Source organism: Anarhichas minor, unplaced genomic scaffold (assembly GCF_050575085.1).
Source record: "Anarhichas minor isolate MPS153535 unplaced genomic scaffold, ASM5057508v1 ptg000010l, whole genome shotgun sequence".
NCBI lineage: Eukaryota > Metazoa > Chordata > Actinopteri > Perciformes > Anarhichadidae > Anarhichas > Anarhichas minor.
Genome location: NW_027466456.1, coordinates 9,130,448 through 9,152,446, shown reverse-complemented (window position 1 = coordinate 9,152,446; position 21,999 = coordinate 9,130,448). Strand labels below are relative to the sequence as shown.

At 39.1% G+C, this 21,999-nt stretch overlaps 1 protein-coding gene across 1 annotated transcript; it reads right to left on the bottom strand.

Annotated features, from left to right (window-relative positions):
• Positions 1-1,285: 1,285 nt before the first annotated feature.
• Positions 1,286-14,797, bottom strand: adgrl4 (adhesion G protein-coupled receptor L4). Its single transcript, XM_076088622.1, has 16 exons — positions 14,752-14,797; positions 14,135-14,275; positions 10,841-10,990; positions 10,037-10,186; positions 9,588-9,658; positions 8,101-8,280; positions 7,696-7,879; positions 7,415-7,528; positions 6,623-6,822; positions 4,787-4,966; positions 3,682-3,885; positions 3,111-3,331; positions 2,493-2,559; positions 2,266-2,357; positions 1,923-2,091; positions 1,286-1,348 (listed from the first exon to the last, which is right to left on the bottom strand). Exons 1-16 carry the CDS (start codon positions 14,795-14,797, stop codon positions 1,286-1,288), a joined length of 2,232 nt encoding a protein of 743 aa, XP_075944737.1.
• Between the last annotated feature and the right edge of the window lie 7,202 nt (positions 14,798-21,999).

Sequence of the window (21,999 nt, the reverse complement as noted above, 5' to 3'; positions counted from 1 at the left end):
AAAAAAATGAAACAATAAAAGCAATTACAATATAAACAAAACATAACGGTAAGGAACAGCACAAAAACATACGTAAGTAACTTCACAGGTTAAAAGCTGATTTTAAATAAGGTGAGTAGTGTATTTTGGTCGTAGTGATAATACTTTTATAATCGGTCTTTGGTGCCACCCTGTGCTGCACAATTCTCTCCTCTCCCTTCAGGCTCTCCTTGAGGAGGACCAGCAGATATATAGTTTTGTCAATTTGAATTAAACTGCTTGAAACCGCGCTTGAACTGTTTATTTTGACTGCTGTTTATTCAGAGCTAGATGTAGCTCTATTGTTTCACTGTTATGTCTTGTCGCCATACAACAGGCTACACCAGTGAATCCTGTATTCCTGTATTTGTTTTTGTTAAAACAAGACATTCAAAGCTGCTACTACTACACTAAACTTTATACTCAAATGGACAAAAATGGAGAAAACGTGTCTTTTGTCTGTGTAGAAAAATTACAAATTTTGAAAGAATTTGTTTGTTGTTCAACACATGGCTTCTTAAAGTAAATACCCTGCAGCCCAGAAGACGGCTTGGTGATTGCTGCAATAAGGCAAAAACACAGCAGGAAAATAAAGGCACAACCACACTATCTAGTTCTGTACAGGCCAGTATCACAAGGCCTTAAAGGGCTACAACACTGCTCATGGACCAACATGCTACAAACATGAACAAATACACAAAGGGGAGCTAGCGCATATAATAAAGATGGATATAATAAAGTGTAGCCAGCTCTTTGTGTGTCATATGTGGTTCCTCATTATGTCCAGTAGATGGGGCCGTTGACCTTCCTCACGGCCATCGTGTGAAACGATCCTGACAATTCAAATATCCTCAACACTGTGATGTTCATAAAAGGCAGGTGAAGAATATTGATTTTGCACAAAAAAGTGAGCAGCAGAGATGTGTTAGTTTGCCACATTTATATTTTAATAATTTACAAATAAATTTCAAACACCAGAAAAGAACAGAGACAACAAACTGTATGTTATTTGAAGAGTAATACCATTAACTGCAAAGGTGTTGAATTAAACTGAAAAACCTTTTTGAATTACTGATGCATAGAGCAGTCTTTAAAAGGGGAAACAAGACTTTTAGAAGTTATAAGTGCTGCGTGTTCTCATTTGTTAGACATCTGTTTTTTTCCTCCCATATTGTTTTTTTTTAAACTGACAGCATGAGTCACAGGATATTGCAAAGCTGTAGTGTCGACTATTATTTTACAAGCGATCAGGCTCAGCTGATCTACTTCATCTCAGGCATTCAAAACAACATGGCACGTTTTTGAAAAGTCTGTAGTACTCCTCCTGAATCTGGAACGACACATTCAAGAAGGCCAGAATTAGATAAAAAACATATAGTATTTAAATACCATCATGAGTTACTTGAGTATTTACATTTCATCAATCCTTATTTCTTTACCTCACTTCATTTCAGAGGGGAACATTTTACTTTTCTTCTGCTCAAAATGTAACAACACAGAAATGATAAATATAACACTTTGAATGGGGCTATTTTACTATTTCATTATTTTAATTTAGTTAGTAATTTGCTAATAGTTGTGTACTTTGACTTACTGTAGGTACGATTTTGAAAGCGGGCTTTTACTTGTAATGGAGTATTTTTTTTCTTTGTGGTATTGCTACTTTAACAATCTTCATGCTTCTTCCTTCACCTAATATAACATATTCTAATTACATTTTCTAAATGGCAAAGGGATTGTATATTTCCTTTCTATCAACATACTATCATGATGCTCACTAGCGGCTCGTTTAACTTCCATTGTCTTGATCTGAACAGCTCACGGTCCAACTATAGCCACACAATGAATGTTGAATACACAGATACACATCTTAGAAAAGTAAATCCAAGAGACCACAGGGTTACCTTTCTGGACAGGACACAGAGGAAGATGAAGATGAACATGCCCTGGAAGGCGTTGGCGATGGTGAAGAGATAAGCAGTGAGGGTGGTCTCATTGAGGATGTGCACAACTCCTAAAGTCCAGGTGGCTCCCAGCACAAACAGCAGAGCCAAGGCACCGCGGGCACAGGACCTGAGGGTGATGAAACTGACTTTAATAACAGAGAGATTGCAAAAAATAAAACTTAATTTTAAGTCAAACAACTAATTGTAATAAGATACTACAAGGACATTCTAATCCAATGAGGAAATTACAGCTTGATCTTCAATATTCCTTTGACCTCAACAAGAGTACAGATAATCCCACCTGATATTTTCATAGTGGCTGATTTGCGGCTTTTTCACAGCAGTGTGCCGGTACACTTTGTAGATGATTACTCCAAAAGCCAAGAGATTAACCTACAGGGGAGACCGACCAAAACAAACATGACAACAAGCTTGACAAACAAGCAGGATCAAATGGATATCAATCTTTGAAACAATCCCTATTTGTTGATTCCAATTAATACTGAAACAGTCATTATTAGATCTTACCAGAATGATCAAACATGCCGGCCCAATGAAACTCCATATGAAGTGGTTTTCTGTGCTCAGCCAACACCTGTAACACAAATCATTGTGTTATAAAACACACACTTTTATTGACTGAATGTGTCTTTTAGATGCAATAATCCCTCCTGCAGCATCATTGCCCTCCGTCATTTGTATTCAGTCTAATCCAGCCGAATCTTAATTATGACAATACTGTATGGGCTAATACATAGCCTACTTATCTTACAAGCACAAAAACAATTGGTTAGAAAAAGCTACCTCTGCTCACGGGAATGAACAATCAGCACTTCTTTTGCATAATTTTAATTATATTTTACATTAATAAACAAAAGATTTACTTCTATTTATAGACTTCTATTCAAACTCTCCACGGTACCTAAAACCTCTCAGAATTTCTTTTACACTAATTATCACCTTACGAGGCCGTCCAAGCATCTTCTACCTCCTTTATGTCCCTGCAGGCCACATTTAATCTCTGTCCCCATGTATTTATAATTAATGTCATTTGTTTATCTTTCTTCTCTGAAAAAATGCTGAATGAAATTGACAAATAGGTGTTTGTATAAGAACTTCAGTCTTCCCGCCTCTCTTTGCACTTACACTTTATCAGTGCCATAGTACTGGGAGCCGAGCGTTGCCGAGATGGCCACCACCACCGCAGGGCTCCCGTAGCCGAAGATATAAAAGTTGCGGTGCAGGAAGCCTTTGTTGTAGATGACGCCAACCACTATTAAGTACAGATGGATGCCCTCGATGCACATCCAGGCAAAGGCCGCGAGGAAGAAATAGTGCAGCAGCCCTGCAATAACAGAGCAGAAAAGCTGCCAAGAGACAGACAATAGAGGAGAGATAGAGACAGAGATTTAACAATTGTTTACGATGTGTAAAAGCACAGTTATTTTATCCCTTCACGTAAGAATTGTCATATGTGTTTGTTTAGCCTAATTCCTGAGATGTAGTGCTAATATTTAAGCATTTTCATGTCAAAGAGATGAACAGAAACCGTTCTGTTGTCGTTCTGTTAACCAAAAAAAAAGCAAGTGAAAGTGGTAAAAGTACAAATGAGAAGGGGTTTAATCAATAAAACGACAGAATAGAACAGTGGCGCTCACACACTCCAACACAAACAGCAGATTTCCTCTGTTTCGCCGGGTTCATCCGGAAGCTTCACCTTATGCGTGTTCATGTTGATCCCCACGAGGAAGATGAACTCGGCCATGAAGAGGCTGCAGCACAGGTTCTTGTGGATGGTGGTTCTGGTGCTCTGGATCTCACTGAAGAACCAGAAGGTGAAGATGCACATGGACAGACAGATGAGGGAGATGATCATCCCCAGCTGGGTGATCCGGGTCAGGATGTTGTAGTGGGCCACCAGCTGAGAAGCAAATGGAAAGGGGAGGCGTTTCATTCACGGTTTCATGGTAGGCTGAAGTTGTAATTTCTTGTGTTTTCTGGTTGGAGTCATTCGATATATAACACGGGTGGGTAGAGGCTGGAGTTACACTAATATGTTGGGTTGCAGACATACTTTGTTCTGGTGCTGCTGTGTCAGATGATATGTTACAGAAAAAGAGTCATAAAAAAGTTCATTTTAATTAACTTAATTAAAAATATTTCTTTTGACTAAAGAATTCTGCATGTATAAATACACTCTCTGGTTTTGTTAAAGCAGTGCTCCGACATCCCGACAGAACATTTAAGGGCACTGTTGAGTGCTATAAAACAACAGGGTGTGTCTTTATCTTTAAAGGGTGTGGGTGGATATCTCTGACATTACTTTTTTTAAATATGTAATGTCACATTGCCTTTAGGAGCAGCTAAGCCCGACAGAGTTTCATTGGTTTTGATTTGAACTTTTTGTGCTGCACGAAACGGTGTCTTGCAACTTATCAAGAATGTTATCCTGAGTGGAAATTAATACTTGGAAGTCTTGGTATATAATAAAATATAGAAATAAGTTGTTTTAATTTATTATTAAAAGCCGGTACAATTTTGTTGACAATCAGCACCTTCAACACAAAATACTGGTCTTCAAAAACTTGTCTTGGTGGAGAATAAGCACACAAATAGATTTAAAGAGTGTTTCATAAAACAACAAATATTTTGAATTTTCCAGATGAACTGTAAGATTATGGACCGAGAACCTTCTTATCCTCTGCACGATCAACCTTTTTTCCTCAAATCATTTTGATAAATAATGTAAAGCAGCAGTGGAGAAATGTAAAAAAATAAATAAATAGAAAACATAGTTGTGTTTCTAATGTATGATCACTCACTTTGGCTCGCCCAGAGGACATGAGGATGGCAAAGTGTGTGAGGTGATTGCAGGAGCAGGTGGTTGCATTGCTGTTGACGTGGACGGTCTTGCAGCCATGAGTGGCCCAGTGGCCCCGCAGGCTGTCGAGCTCGTACTCCCAGAAAGCACACGTGGTCACATCAGCTTCAGTGTCAACGGGCTTTAGGGGACAGAGAGGAACAAAGACGCTGATAACTGTTCATGCTGCCGTTTCTATTCATTTTTGTTCTGCTCTTTGATACCATAACGGGGGATTAAAAACAGACTGTGCAGGTCTGATCCTTAAAATGAATTACTATACATCCAGTGCAGTTTGAGTGCATCAGACGTGATATTTAAAAAGGTTACTTTAATCTCAATTTTATTTTATTTTTTTATTATTGCTTTGTTTGTCTCGTCTTTTCGTACTATTCTTATGGTCTTGAAAATTGTTTGACATATCATTAGAATAATATAATGTAATATCTTTATCATGCATGACTTTGGCTCAGAACGACACAGGGGCAGATAGTTACGTGCAGCCATGTGTGCTGCAGCTCACTGCGATTTTGAAAGCAATAACATTGGGATGTACACGAGTCCAGATTTTCATTAAAAATTCACATGAATATTTTGAAAGCAGAGGTCAACATATTTCCATAAATTGTTCAATTTGAGTTGAATTACAATGATCCACACAACAACCACATTTGCTGTTGTAAAAAACCAACACTATCATGAATAAATAACAAAAAATGCAAACGTAGTTTGGTTTTAGTATTTTCAGGTTGAGTTCTATTAATCTCTACTATGTTTATATTAGATTTGTATTCAGACCAGTTGGTATATTTTTTGTTTAACAATAAATCCCTTAATTTTTAAATCAAATGAATACGCGCAGTGTGTCACAAGAACAGGTGGAAGCAAGAAAGAAAAAATACCACAAGGAGACAGAATCCGCAGGAAAATGGAGCCCGAATTATTGATTGTTGCTCTTTAAAGGCAATTTACAGAAGATTTTCATTGCTCAACATAAATCATCACCTCCTTTGTTAGGCGTAAGCCTCAAGGGTCCAACAAAAATAATGATTTCACTTTCTCATACATTTTAATTATCTTAAAAGAAAAAAATACCAGTACATTAACTTTTAGGGTTATTTCCCTCATTACTCCGCTTTCCTCCATCATCTATTCACCTTTCCTCTTCAATTTCGCCTTAACTGAGAGGTCATTGGAAGAAATATATTAAAATTTCCTAAAAACCTGACACAAAGCACCAACTATTCCTCCCGTGCGAGTTTGTTTGAATTTGACTTTAATGGAAACTCTGGCAGTTATCAAGTTACTGCGAGAGTCAGTGTGGGAATAAGGTAGCTGCTCTTCACAGCAAAAGAGAACGCAAGCATGTTCTCCAGTTTGACAAGGATATATATGATGGGATGTTGATGTTTTAAACCGAACAAGATCCAATTGGGAGCTACTATAATGTTGATAAATGTAACGTATATGGAATAAAAGGTAGCAGCGCGTTTAAGGCAGCAGGAAAGTGAAGAAAACCTGCATGTAGATTGTGTTCAGATTTGTCAAATAATAGAAAGACATATTTTTAATAAGAATAATACTACTTTATTAAAATGCTGCTTTTATAAATCAAGTCAATAATAGACTGGATAAGGAATAACAAAGATGCATCATGCATCAACTGTATAACTGGGTCCAAAAGTCTTTAAAACAGAAACACTGCCACTCAGAAGCGGCAGATATTTGGAAGGTATACACTAAGAGTGCAGCGGTGGAATACAATGTAGGCAGCCTCAGCACTCTGTAGAGTCTTTACCTCGTTGTGTCTCAGAGTGAAGGTGACATGGTCAAGTTGGTAAACGTCAGCAGGTTTGACGGCTGCCGCGATGACTTGGGAGTTGACAGTGATTTCCCCAGTCTCAGCATAGCGAGAGTAGTCGGTGACACCCGGGTCGCTGCTCGGCTTCAGGATGCCACCGATGCTGTCGTATCGCACAAACACCACTGACACACTTCCTGACGGACAACATTTTTTTTTTTTTTAACACAGACAGGAGAGAGTCAGACTTACTGTATTTTTGATCAATCTTTGCCGGTCAATTAAAATTCACGCAGAGCAGAAAGCTATTTGGAAATATCATATGTAATCAGCTTTATGATCTGACCGAGTGTGTATATTCAACCAATTTACTGACAGTAACGTGAATGTCCTATAAAATCACTTAACATTTTATATTGTCTTTGATTGTTTGATCTGCATCGGCATGTAACAGGCTACCGAGACAATAATTAATGCTCCTGTTTGAATATTAACAGGAGTTGATAAAGAAGTGTTGTTTGTTGCATGTAGACGTGCATATTTTGAGATGGGTGTTTGATATTTGCTCAGATGATTTTATTGGAGCGAATTCTAACATATGCACCCGAAGGCAAGCAGAAAACAAAAAAGAGAATATGATGACTTAATTTTGCTTTTCTGTGCAACATATGTGGCATATAGCAACACATAGCAAAACAGTACTCCCTGTATACCCAAGCATGCATATACGTATATGTATATAGTCATATATTTTACCATCCTTTAAACATGCAAACTAAGCTACTTTACCATTCCTGTCGTCCTCTGGTCTCAGTTTTGGAGTTAAATTTATATGATCACCTCCCATTGACGCAGACAGTTTGGCTTTTATGTGACGAGCATCGAAGGTAAAGAGTTTCAGTTCTGTGGTTGAGGAGAAAAAAAAAGACAGAGATATTAAAGAAATTATAGTATGAAAATGACAATTATCCAAAACCTCACTTTTCTGCACCCAGGTGGTAATAAATGGCAGGACAATTTAATATAATTGGAGTGTCTATGAGAGCGCTCTGTGTTAATAATTATCTCACCCATTTCTGTGGCTTTGATTTCGAGCTCAGCTGGAGTTTTGTAGTTGTTAGCCAGAGTCAGAGCACTTTCTTCAACAGTATGTAGCAGCTTGGTGATGGTATGTTCCCGACGCTCTTCTTTCATTCGGCTCCAAGCCACCAGTTCATCCTTCTCCACCAAGTTGTTAACTGCTTTCACTAATTTCTGATGAAAAGCAGATTCATCAGAGTGACATGTGTGTGATAGTTTAGCATGTAGCATATGCTTGTACTGCGATGTGTTTTTTAATCATGGTTAAGAACAGTATGTTTATCTAGGTTTGCCTCTGTTGTCGTCTCAAAAGTACTGAAGTGTCGAACTTTTCTTTCTCAGAACTGCACAGCACAAATGTTGATTGAGAAGCAAGAATGGTAAACAAAGATTACTGTAAGAGTTGAGTTGATGACGGATGGTTTGACAGTGTAATCCTTTTCTTGGGCAGCCAGTGTTGATGCGGATCGACACAAGGCCTCAACATATGCGATCACTTCCACTGAGGTGAGTTCGCCGGACGTCTGCTTGGCAATTTCCTTCAGCAGACTCTGGGGCTCCGTGAGGTTGCTCATCTGGGATGGATGGAAAAGTGAATGAGTAAGAGTATTTGCAACATGTTACATCCAGTCCTTCATGGTTTATTAAAAAGTATTTTTATTTGTATTTATTGTTGGACACAGACTTTAAAATGTCCATCACTGATCACAGCTTTCTTCTTATTTAAATGGAACTGGTATACAGCTCACCCACACTCAAGTGCATATACAGTATTGTACATATTTAGCAAGTTGGCTATTCCCCACAGGGAGGAGCTGTTTGGTCATTCTCAGAACAGATGTTGCCACCTATAGATCAAAGGTGCAGTTTTTTTTCAGCTGCTCTTTTAACATGTATGTTTGTTTCTGTTAAATAAAATAAAAGTGGCATATCATTTTCACACTTTAATATTGGTTTTCCATAGTAAACATCTGTGGACTGAGCTGAACATTTAGTTTGTTCCAGACACGCAGACATATGCTTCAGAAAACATTATATACTCTAAAACCCAAACCATAAAACAAGGCCTGCAATTCCCACTGACACATACATTCACAGTGCAGCTATTCTGCAGGTGTCCAATGTCCATCCCCGATCTCCACAATTAGTTCAGGACTGTCCCGCTGTCAGATCATCGAGTGTCTGAGGGCTCTCTCGCAGACATTTTGAGCCCTTTGTGAACACTTTCCTTAAGTCCGCATTTCTGCAGACTTTGCCCAAGGGAATTTCCCACAATTCATAGCAATGTGACAATAAACACGGGGTTACCAGTGGAAGCCGAAGACGTAAAAAAAAAAAAGGTATACAAAGAGGACGGCACGCGGGTGTTCAGCCTGGCAAATTACATTTACTCAGAAAAATGAATGATTAAATATGGAACATAAAAACACATGAGGAATGGAAGCAGAGATTATATTTCACAGATTTATTTATCAAACATTTCATTTTGTTATTGAAGCTGTTTTGACAAAAACAAGTAAATAAATTATTTGAAATGAACTCCCATCTAGTGAGGAAAAAGCCTGGAAGACGTTCAAATTAGGGAGTAAAAAGTCTAAAATAAATACCGACAATTGTACATCATATTTTTTGACATTGTCATAGTAACGTGATATGGTGCAGCAAAGTGCTGTCCCATTGGTATTCACACCATTTCAAGGGTTCAGGGTTTAAGACGTTAGGGGGGGGGGGGGGGGACGACATTGGGATTGAGCGTTTGTAACTGTAACATATTGTGTCAGCCTGTTTCATTTCATGTTCACCGTGTTTGTCCCCAACAGAGGGCAGTGTCATCATATCTATTTTGTCATACTTGGCTGAATTCCTGAAGAGGGGTACTTACATATTCGAGTGTTTTGTTGACGGTCTGTGTGATGCACCCGATGTTGTCATGGCAGTATTTTTGGGGATGCTCTGAAAAAACAACAGTTACCTTAGGCATCTCTTTGATTGCTGAATTTATTCCCAATATTTCACCAGGATAAAGCATGATATACCAAAGTCTGAATTGCATAAAACCTGCACAGACATAACATCAGATGGCTCACTTTGTGATCAAGGTAGCTTAAAACATCAGCACATTTACGATTGCACCGTTAACTTGATGTATTGCATAATGGATTCTTCAACAAAAATGTAATTCTGCTCTGTGTTGTGTGTGCATGTGTGACAGAGAAAGAGAGAAAAAAGAGATGAAGAAAAATGCATGTCCTTGGGTGAAAGTACCAGTGCGTGAGTGAGTGTGTGTGTGTGTGTGTGTGTGCAGGTGAGCTCTTCCATCCTCATACCGACCTTTACATCTTACACCTCTCTCCGGATGAAAGTGCTTAGTGCCTGAAGTTGGGATGTAATCACGCTGACAGGTGCAATCGAAAGATCCATTCGTATTGTGGCAGTGTGAGTTTGGTCCGCACACCTGTCCTGACTTGCATTCATCAATATCTGAAAGGTGCAAATAAAGAGTTCAGCTCCAATTAAAGATCAACACGTAATGATTAAAGTCACTCTCTCAACATAACATAGCATAATATAAACAACTAATACGTACAGACACATTTATTTATGTCTCTATAATGTGTCCACCTCACAAATGTGTAAAAGTGATGCTTGAATTGAAGTAAAGTTAATGTTCTACCTCCACACAAATAAAGATTGTGGCATAAATAGTTCCATTCATGACACTTAATACACTGTATACACTGCATTACACTTCTGAATATTCATAAATCAGCTTTATCACTGCATTAAATGATGTCCGTCACCCAGTCGGATATCTGCATGGATACTTTGTCCCACAACATGTGATGAAGGTGTTCTTCTTCTTCTGCGAATGGAGCAAAAGATCTCGGGTGGTTGCTCAGAATAGCAGATGGGAAGGAAGTGAAAGGCCGAGGGGGGAAAAATCAGCTCCAACACGTTTATCCTCCTCAGTACAGTGAAAGAGGAAACAGTTCGCACACAATCCTGAAGCCCTCGCAGCTGTGTGGTAACTGCCTTCCCACATATACATGAGGTCCTCTGTCAGTATGTGTGTACGTGACCAAAACTATAATTTCTCTGCGTTTTAAAGTACCGAGCCAGTGAATCGTACATTACCGATGCATTCAGTGCCATCGTTGGGCTGGAACTCGGCCAGTCCCGTTGATGTGTATCCAGAGACACATGTACAGTAGTAGCTGCCCGCTGTGTTGGTGCAGCTCCCCCTGTCCCCGCAGATATTAGTCACATTCTCGCACTCATTGTCATCTGTAGTGAGAAAACCAGGATAGATGGTAAACTGGGTTAGATGCTGGAGAAAATAAAAATAAAAGGCTCAAGAAATAAATTGGATGAGCAAAGCAACATGAAATGCTTTCATGTTGCAGTGATTTGCCCCGACGATGTCACTGGCCAGCAGGCGTATGACCACAGGCTCAGACTACTTCAGCCTATTCTCATTCTTGGCTCAAATACTAATGTATGATACGTATTTAGATCGACAAAATCTATAATTCAGGAAGTTAAAACTCTTGTTTATCTAACCCTTTATTTGGGCAACAATATTTCTTCATCCTTGGACACTATGTTAATGATTTATGAAGTTCAATGTTTAATGCTCTTCAATTAATTCTACTGTAATAGTTTATTTTTTGCTTTTGTTCAGTCTACCGTGTCTCGGCCCTCCTTCTGCTACATTTTCCCATAAGGCCTTTCAACGTACTCTAGAGGAATGCCCCGACGCGCTGCAATCGACTCTTCTGGAAGTTTCGGATGGAGATATCTGGAGATAATTGTAGTTGAGTAATGACAAAGCATCAGTGCAAGTTTATCAAAAGTGGCTTTGGGGGCAGCAGTACGGTGGCTCAGTCCGTAGGGACTTGGCTAGGGAGCTGGAGGATAACCGGTAATAGCAGGTACAGAGTGTGGACTGGTAGCTGGAGAGGTGCCAGTTCACCCCCTGGGCACTGCTGAGGTGCCTTTGACATTTTTCCACATTTGATGTGTGTTCGTAAATCAAGAAAACAAGAACTAAAAATAAACAAATTCCCCCAAGGAGACAAACAAAGCTAATTATTATTATTGCTATTATTATTATGTCGATCCTCACACAAAAAGCTACTAGTTTTGTGGCAGAATTAGCTTTTTGCTCATCGCAGAACAATATAGAAATTTCTGCTCTGCTATTTCAACCATGAATTTTCTTCTTTGACTGCGGAGCATTATGCAAAATGGCCGGACCATCAGAGAGCTCTGGCAAAAGCTGATGTTATGGCTTTTGCGTTCAACTTAAAATTGTGCAGTAAATGATCTCTGCTCGAGGAAAAAGGATAACTGTACAAACAGCAGAATTAGCATGACGGGGGGAACGTGGTGGCAGCTTTTTTTTTAACATGAACATCTGTTTTCCAAACACAGAAACCGTAGTGAGCGCTGAAACTTCTGATGCCTTTCGCCATCAACTAAGAAATTATGATTTGGTCGGATTATTTCTGGAGGGAAACTAACCCCAGACAATCACCATAGCAGCATATTTCATCTTTTTTCGGCGGGGGCTTTGAGTGCATGTTCACAAAAATATTGACTTCATTCAACCTCCACATTTAGATTACTATTGAAAACACATTGATTTGATCCTGATCCTGGTGTTTGAACTTGACGAGGCTCCGTTGTGGTCTTGTCTCAGGCTCCACTAACTTAGTCTAGCCTTGATTAAAGCCTTGCCTGTCTCTAATTTCCATGCAATTTGTATTGTTGACATTTGTGATTGCTGAGCAGTTATGTGCCTTTGTTTGATTTTGAGAAAGTCAAATCACTTGAAATATTTTATCTTTGTTGCCCACGTTTAGAAAGCACCAGACACAGAGCAGTTTGTTGCTGATACTGTATTGGCCCACACATTACAGAAAGTGCTGTTCCAGCTTTACTCTCAAGCGCACAGACCGTCTCTGCTCGCTCAGTTTGTTGGAAATGACCTGGGAAGACTTTCCGCTGATGTTTTAACTTGTCTATGATGGACGCTTTGCTCTTCCTCTCCTCTGTACCTTTTGCACAAAAGCTGTCCGGTAAAGGAAATCCTGTGCTCTGATGAGAGAGGCGGCTGTATTCAAAAGGGAAATACCTCCATAACACACGGGACCCTTGAGCTGTCACTGCTGCATAAACACTGTATCCACATATTGTATGATTCACTTTGATGTCTTTGTGCTATCTGTACACAGTAGAGAGTGCTTTTGTCACTTTGTTTTTGACAAAAAAAGTTAAAAAAAAAACGGAATGGATCAGATTAACAAATCTATAAATTACTTTTTGGCATTCTTTTCAACTTTTATAGTCATTACACACAAAAAAGGTAATGTAGCCTGAACTAATTCATGGCACAAACTGTGACATTTTACTAACAATCGAACTACTAACAATATTCCCTGATTGTTTTTGCATTAAATGAACTCACACACCAAATGAACAGAATTGTTTTTAAATCTGCTACTGCTTAAGGACTCCATTAACCTTGAACCGCATTGTGCCTTTTTGTTTTCAAATCACTCGCCACAGTGTTTGTATTACTCAGTTTGATTTACTTTTGGCCTTTGAAATATGTAAGCTGCACTGTGATTGTGATCAGGTTTGGTCAGGAAACCAAAAGGGCTTCAGGAATTCTAAACAGCCCAGAAGTAACAATGCTGACTGAGACAACGCTGGCCATTAAAAATGTTACTAATAGAGCTCTGTCGTGGGGATATCTTTTTACATTGCAATGTTTCGTCTGCTTTGTAGCTAGTGGGGAAGACGAATAACAAATAAAAAGCATCTCAAAGAGGGTACGGTGGACAGAAAACCCCACATGGTGCCTTCACGTATTGAAATGGAAATTCAGCTCACTCACAAGAATTAAAAGCAACATTTTACAAAAACAAATGAAGTTTCTTTGCATGTTAAAAAGTAGGTTAAATCCCTTCTATGTCTGTGGACTAAGTCAAGCAACATGCTGTCTTTTTTGATTTTTGGGGGCTTACCCTCAATTTGCAAAAGAGCAATACAACACAAAACATCCTGATTTGCGTTGATCAAATGACCACAGTTAGCGTTTTAAGCGTGTTTATGTGTATCCCATTTAAATAAACAATGATCTTAAGAAGCTTAAACACAACTAGTGACTGATGTTTTCAACTGCATACATCCAACTTATTTTGCACTGCACAGTCAACCACCGTGTTCTAAAAATGTTAAATTAATGTATACGAATGTTGGCCTCATGCTTCTGTCTGCTTATTTTGAGAAGCCACAAACAACAAGGGCTATTCCTAAAAATAGTCAAGGCTTCCATGACGGCTCCACACAAGGTTGTACTTTTGAATCACAGCAAATACTCAGTCACACACGGGTGGCTTTGTCTGTTTATATTATATTCACCATTGCAAAATCTAGTTCCATCTCCAGTATATCCACTGTTGCAGAAGCAGGCGTCGTTTGATCCGTTGCATGTTGCAAGTTGGTGACAAGAATCGCAAATGTCAGAGAGGCTGCATGTGTCCATGAGACTGGAGAGCCATGCTGCGAAGACACAAACACCAGACACAAGAGTGTGTACGTTTTACTTATACCATGAAAGAAATTGTCCAAATCCTTTTGTGATGCAACTGCTGCTTCTTTTCACAAGCGTGGTTCTAGTAAAAATGGCATTTTTTGTGGCTTTCTGGTTTACCTGCTACTAATAACCACACGGTATCCACTGAAATAATAAATGAAACCACAGTATGTACAATTTTTAAATACAGTTTATGTAGCAAAACAATCTGTTGTTAGTTAAAAGAAAAAAACGCCAATCATAAAACAAACCATCCATCCATCCATTAATTTTCCTCCGCTTTAAAACAAACCAACAAATGGTATATTAAGCTCAATTACTGCCCCATCACATAGCCCAAACCCAAACCCAGCCAACATGAAGACCCCATGAATACAGACACATCCATCACTGTCCCACTATAAGACACCTGCCGTGCTAGAGGATCGCTAAGTTCACGTACCTGTCAAAAGTACAAGTTTCATTGGTGACTTGAGCAAAGACTCCATACATGTGCTGGGTTCTGGATTCTACTTTTAGCACAGACTGTGGTGGGCAGGCTGGTGACGTAGTCCACTTCCTTGCATCTGTTTTCCTGTTTCCCTAAACCTGGCCCTTCCTGTCGTGATCTTTAATCTGCTTTCAAAAACATGCAGCCTGGCCCCTTCAACAAAGCACTCCAACACACAGCACCCAACACGCTTTCTCGTTTTGTGCCACCGTACACCTGATTCGAAAGAGGTTTTGGCAGCATTCAGTCGCTTTTTCGTTGCCTGGTTGACGCTGTGATTTATGTCGCCATTTTGGAAGCCTCCTCCCCATTGTTCTCACTTGAACGCGTACAGCAGGCTCCGTAAACACAGGCCAAAACAACACTGACTAACTTCATGGAAGGACGACCCCCTCCCTTCCGCAAAGGACTGTACACAAAATCACACACACACATTCCAGTGCTGTGTGTCTTCCAGGGACCACATCAGTGTTCTTCAGACAGACGCTGATGTATCTATAATTCCTCCAGGCTTTTGCTGGTCAAACAAACTGGGGATACAGGCCTTCACATTCCAGTTTATATACTGAATAATGCAATGCAGATTCTTTAGTGTAGTTTGATGTATAAATATTATCAACAACTAAACTCTTGCCTTATTGGGTCATATATACAGGATCTATGAATCACACTTTGTTGAAATGAAATAAATATAAATATTTCACGTCTGGTCTTAGCAACGGCCAAACCCTTATTTAGATCCAAAGATTCTGTCTTTTTTACATTTTCTTTTAAACTGTCTGGTTGTACACACATTTCCTCTACAACAGTGATATTTTGAAGAAACCATGTGCCATTTAAAGCTGTTGACACATTGTGCGGTTTTCTATTGTTTACATCGCTATGCACAGTGCCTTAAAAAGACAAGTGTATTTCTATCAGCATGGTTGAAGTAACAGTGGTGTTGTACAAATATGGTTGTATGAACAGCATTTTAAGGCCCTTTGTGCTGCAGTTATGAGCTAAGTGCGTCTTTGAAGATAAGCGATAAAACAACATATTTTGTGTTTGTTTCTTTGACACCAGTCATGGACTAATGAGCTCATTCTCTGTGCGGGAAACGAACAGGGCTGGTTTTTTTTTCTTTTTTCGCTGATGGGTTACTGACCCACACAAAACAAAGTTGTGTTGGGTTACCTAATGGCAGATGTCAATTTTAGGTTTTTCATCTTTCTTCAAAGCATCAAAGCCATCTCAAATGCATATATTTACAGTCATTTTGCTAATCCACCGTGCCCATGAATGTCAATACTCAGAAATGTTTTTTTTAAATTAGAACTTAACTGGCAGTGGCAGTTAGGAAACAGGTGAATTCAAATGTGAAACAGTAACAATAGTCAATAAAGAAGAAGTAGCCATTCAGGTGTAACTGGGGTCTTTTCAAACTGCCTTCTACTTTTGGCACACAAACACATTCATCGATGAATAGTTTCACTTGGAAGATAAGTTCTTTGTTGACTGTATCGCAATCTGTGGAGGCGGTTTGAATTGCTTAGGCAAGGCGTTCAGTTTATTGCTGAGAAAGGCAGCTGCTTTGAATGACACCATTGGAATGGCACAGCATTACTGTCCTGGGAAAGAGCTGGATGAAAACCACATCTGAATGTCTCGCTCTGACACTCTCTTAACGCTAAGGAAGGAAGTGATGTTGTCTCGAACAAACCTGGACTGATTGCACCCTTCCTCCTTTGCTTTTTTGTCTCAGGAAATCTCTCATTTAATGAGAAATTTGTAAAGCTCACAGGAGCTTGCTTGCTCCACAATGACATTGTAAAAAAGACACCTAAGAGAAACGATCTCTTGAACCGTCTGGAAGCAGTCCTGTGTAAATGTTTCCTCTTTTCCTTTCCTCTCTCATGGATATGGACATTTTGTCTCTGCAGTGGCAGAATTTTGCGTGGGTTGCTGTACATGTGAGCAATTGAAGAGTGTTGTTTATGGTATTCAGGCGATATTGAGATTTGCAATACAGAGTATTGAGTATTCTCACACATATCTGTGCTGATGTTGGCCTTATGTTCAGCCATGATGGGAGGACTGAACGATGGGGCACAGATGGCAGCAACTGTCTCATAATCTTGGAGCTTTTGAATATTTCAGTACACAAGGTTGAAGAGACAAAGTACGCTCTCTGCTCGGGTTCAGAGATGACAGCTGCTGTGCGATGGGAGAACTCTATAATATTTACGTTACACTTAAGTGTAGATGGCGCTGGTTTAACAAAACAGTCTGCAGTTCATTCAGAGGGAATATCCATATACAGTAATACATGACGAGTATTAAGAGTGAAAGGCAGTGACTTCAATTTTGGTTGAAAATGTGTCACATTTGTTGGTCATCGTCTGGTCAGGGGAAGATAAGAGGATCAAGAATATCCTCTTATAAAGTCAACAAATCACCAACAATTCAGGAGTCTTTTACAAGCTATTTGGCTGACCAGGAAAAAATAAACCTTACAAGCATTTTTGTCAGCTTATATGTTTTGAACTGTACTTTTGGAGACCAAAAGCTCTCTCTTACAAATAAACACTGATTTTATAAAACAGGACAATACCCACATAAACCTGCTGCATTATAAATCATATCAGTGATTATACAATATAATTGACCAAAATGTGTGAATAGTAACACCAATGTTATTGTGTACAGCAAACCTGCACTCTGTGATCTCTTACAAAAACTAACATATAACATATAACATATAACTGTTTGATACTGTAAACATGAGTTTACAGTATCAAATGCTAGTTTCGAGTCTTCTGCAATAGACCACTATGCTCATTTTATAAATATTGGTCCCGTTTAGAGTAATATCTACGACAACGCAGGGTATGCTTTAGGGCGTGGCTACCTTGTGATTGACAGGTGGCTGTTTGGTCTTGGAGTCGTCCTGGTATTTGTCTAGGAACTTTAACCCTTTCACAGTGTGTTGTCAGTTCACAGGAGTTAATTGTAACATTTTGGTCACTTAAAAGTGTCAAATTCAGTGTTCATTTGTACTTTGCGCTACCATCGTTCGTCACATCTGGTTCCAAAAAAACAAGATGGCGACGGCCTATAACCAAGATGGTGACGACCAAAATGCCAAACTCAAGGCTTTAAAATGGTAGTCCACCAATGGGTGACATCATGGTGACTACATCCACTTCCTATATACAGTCTATGGTAACTAACAGCAGCAACTACTAGCTGCAGCGAGGACTGTATAAATTACTTTTTAAATGTGTTAGGCATTTGTGTGAAATATGGATTTCCATACCAACTAACGTTGGGAGGAGGAAAGAGGACTTTTTACATACGTTAGCTACTGCAAAGCTGGTAGCCTGCGGGTCCGGGGGCCGACTTCAAGGCAGAAGTGATTGAGAAGCACGTAAAGGGACGTGGATCGCAACCCAATTTTTTTTAAATTTCCAGGATTTTAAAACTTGTGGTTAAGCCTTGTGAACTGTGAAATGTATGCCCTTTATAGTCCTATCAACAAGTCCCACAGTAGGCCTCTTTCACAAAAGATGCTTTGTCTGCTGTGAAAGACGCCTATGGAATGAAAAAAGTAGTGTCCATGGCATGGACTTCCTGCTAACATCCCCACAATGCAATGCGTCACATCTCAAAGATGCACAGACTTTTTTACACATGTGCAACATTACACCTGTCAAACGCAAATTTTTCTAAAAGTTTTAAAAATGGAAACTTACTGCTCACTTTAACTATTGAATGTTGATTATATAGGGAGCTGTGAACGAGTGAATGATCCTTTCCCAATGAAACTTAGAATATAAAAGCAGGATCTTGTTATAAGTAAATTAGTGACAGAGGATGTTTCATTCATTTTCATATGGAATTTAGTTGGTATGTGACTGATACTGTAGATGTGAGGGCAGACAGGAACTTTGTGTCCTCACCACCCACACACTGTATTGTTTCGTAGGTTTAGAGATGGAGTGGAAAAAGTGGGTCTTGGCTCTCGGTTCAAGTAGCCTGGTGGTGAGGAGTCAGGTTATGGTCTGCTTCCTCTCACATCCGGACAATAGGAACAAAGCAGCCAACAGCATTTTCGTCTTCAGCGTGTGAGTGTGCCATATTGCCGTCATATGTAGTGCGAAGGGCCTGATCATTTATTTATAACTTAGTCTAAATACTAACGGTCTTTGACTCTCAGGTTTAAAACTTTTTGACCTTGATGAACAAGTGATTTAAATGTCACCGTTAAGTTAGTTCAGAGAAATGCATGGACTAGTTCTATGTAGCACTTACAGAGTCATTTAATACATCAAATATTCAACATTTCTGGAATTGAATGCTGTAGTTAATGGATTATTTTGAATAGTAAGAGCTGAACTCTCAAAAACTTTTATCTACTGATTTTTCAAACAGCTTGTCATACACAAGTGGCCATAAGCCTGCGTGCTATTTACAGACCAATGTCACTGTCAAACAGCCAGCATACAAGCAGTGATTCTTCAACTTAAGAGATGCAAGGTTTTCGAGGCCACCCATGTCCATTTGTTACACTGGCCAGTGAAGCTCCTATTTGCTAAAGTGTTTCTACAGTCAAAGTGGATGTCCCTGGAAATATCTGACGTGATTGTAAAAGTAATTGGATGGGTCACCGGTTTAAAGTTCTTGTGTGTGACTAAGGGGAGTGGAATAAGGTCAGTTGTTTTTTACTGTGCAACTGACCAACCAAGTCCATAATCAAAAGGTGCTTTTTTTCACTCTGTAGAGAAGAGGACTTCAGTTGATTTTATAACAAAATAAAAAATAGTCTCAATATTGTTGCTTTTTCTTACCTTCCTTGATTCCTAACTTTATTTTGACAGGGTCAAATTCAAGTTGGTATAGAGTAATAAACACTGGCGCTCAAAATTTTTGAAATTGTAGACTTCTGTTTTACTGTCACATTGTATAGGGCGACCATATCCACATAGAATAATCATCTCCTGGTAAATAAACCACTAATATATTGTTTTTTTAAAATAAAAAATGGCACATTCCTGAAGGCAGTCACATTCAATATGATGAACTGAAATACACTTAACTCAGTTGAAGTCCCTGTGCAGATATATGAAACAGACTTTGTGTCAATTCTGCATCTGGACTTGAATTTGAAAAAGGAGCAATTTCTCCAAAGATGGGGTGCAATTTACAAATGAATTTCCTTCACACTTGACTGCTTCATAAAGGAATTTGTACTGACTCAGATTGAACACAGTTGAATGATCCTATCCATATTCCCGACTTCTTTACGAGACAATGTTTTCCATTTTCTCAAACACAGAAGTCAAAAATTTCCATGTTCTCAGGTGCAACAAGTGTTACTGATTGGGCCTTTTTTTTCTGTCACCAACCTCTTGTTAGGTTACAGACTGGAACAAAATGGCACTGGAAAGAGCTCGTGCTCTTTCAAGGATAAAGGGGACCCTATTGAGGTGACAGATCTTTACACTGCCACTTTTCACAACTGCACAAAATAACGGGATCTGTATTGCTTTCATAGTAACTTTTTGAACTGTCTTCAAGTAGAAATAGTTCACGGAAAGAAAACTGATCAATTTATCAAAACCAATTATAGCAAATGCTTTTTCACTTTAAATATAATGAGGATTCTGCTCTTACATTGTCTTGTATGCACATTTGTTATAATTTATTGTTCATAATGAACATAATAATGGCCGTGATTATGTAATTTTCTGGCGTGTGTGCCTCGCGCCGGCTTCACTACGGCAAGTACAAACCAAGCTTTATACGATGAATCAATTATCCAAATGTGTGTGCGACTAATCATCTCAGCTCTGCTATATATAATTTAGACAAAGCAGTGAATGAAATGACATATTATATTTTTATAGACATTACATGATAAATGTATTGTTTTTACTTATTTGGCTTGTACTGTGCTTGTTGGTCTTCAAGACAGATTCAGTAATCATATGTGTGTGCACACAGAAAGGTACACACACACTTTCTCCCGTATGACCTCATACACCTGCCATTCACACTTCCAAAATTACGACATGTTATGATGTTAAAAACTGCATTGATACATCCTGGCATGATGTGTTCTAACCTTTGGTGCAATTGATTTATTCAAAGCTAAAGGTGAAGCCATTAGTTTCTGGTATGAGATCCCTCTGTGAGGCCGATTCTGAATTTATAAAATTTCAAGGAGCTCTGATAATTTAATTTCGAGTGCCCTTTTATAGGTTAGGTCACCTGCAGCGCGCCCTGCAAATTGAATAAAGAACAGTAATAGAAAACAGGATGTCAGGTGGGCTCCCTGCTTATAAAATCATTAACAACAGTGTGTCTTTTCTCATAAAGGAGCCCATTTAGTGTGAGGAGGAAATGTTATGAAAGTGTAGGGAGCAACTCAATTTATTTTTCATTTGGAATTAACTCAGGAGAACCACTGAGAGGGTTAATAGCTGCATCTGTACATCAGCAGTGTGAACTAATAGGTCGGAGGAAAGCGTGTTCAGACGACTGCTGTACATTTCTTTTAAATAATGCTCTCACTTAATGTTCCTTTTAAGTAAGATGCAGTCACTGTATAGTATGATACTATATTCGTTAAGGCATTTAAAATACTTTATTTATACGGTGTTAATTGTTCACATAGCAAATTTATTTCTGAAGGTATTGCATCTTAACATTAGAGATTATCTTGTTAATGATGTCATTGTATTCCTAATAAAGGGGGAGGATAAGAGACAGACACAGACTGCCCCCCTATTCTGGTCCCATGCTGATGGCTTTGTTTGGGTCATATCAGAATAATGCAGCAGCTAGGTCAAATCCTCTCCTTCCTCACCAGACTTCCACAGAGCTCCTGGTGCTCCCAGCATGACTCGGGCCATGTACCGCAGGAGGTAAAAACCCTGCCTAATCCCTTCAGTGCTCTTACAAATATCTATATTTCCTCACTAAGGAGATCTGAAGATTACTGCTACAGCCCATGTGTCTGTGGACAATGTGTTATTATTGTGCCCACACGGTGGTTTTTCATAGGCCCAGCAATCTATTTCATGGTACAAGCTGCTTTTTTTGACACAGATCTTGGGAATACTGTAGAGAACGTGTTGCAGCAGCTGCAAGTCTCAAAGTGGTTTGTGTTTTTGGTTTACAGGTAAACACTGGCTATTGTTTGGCCAAACACCATGA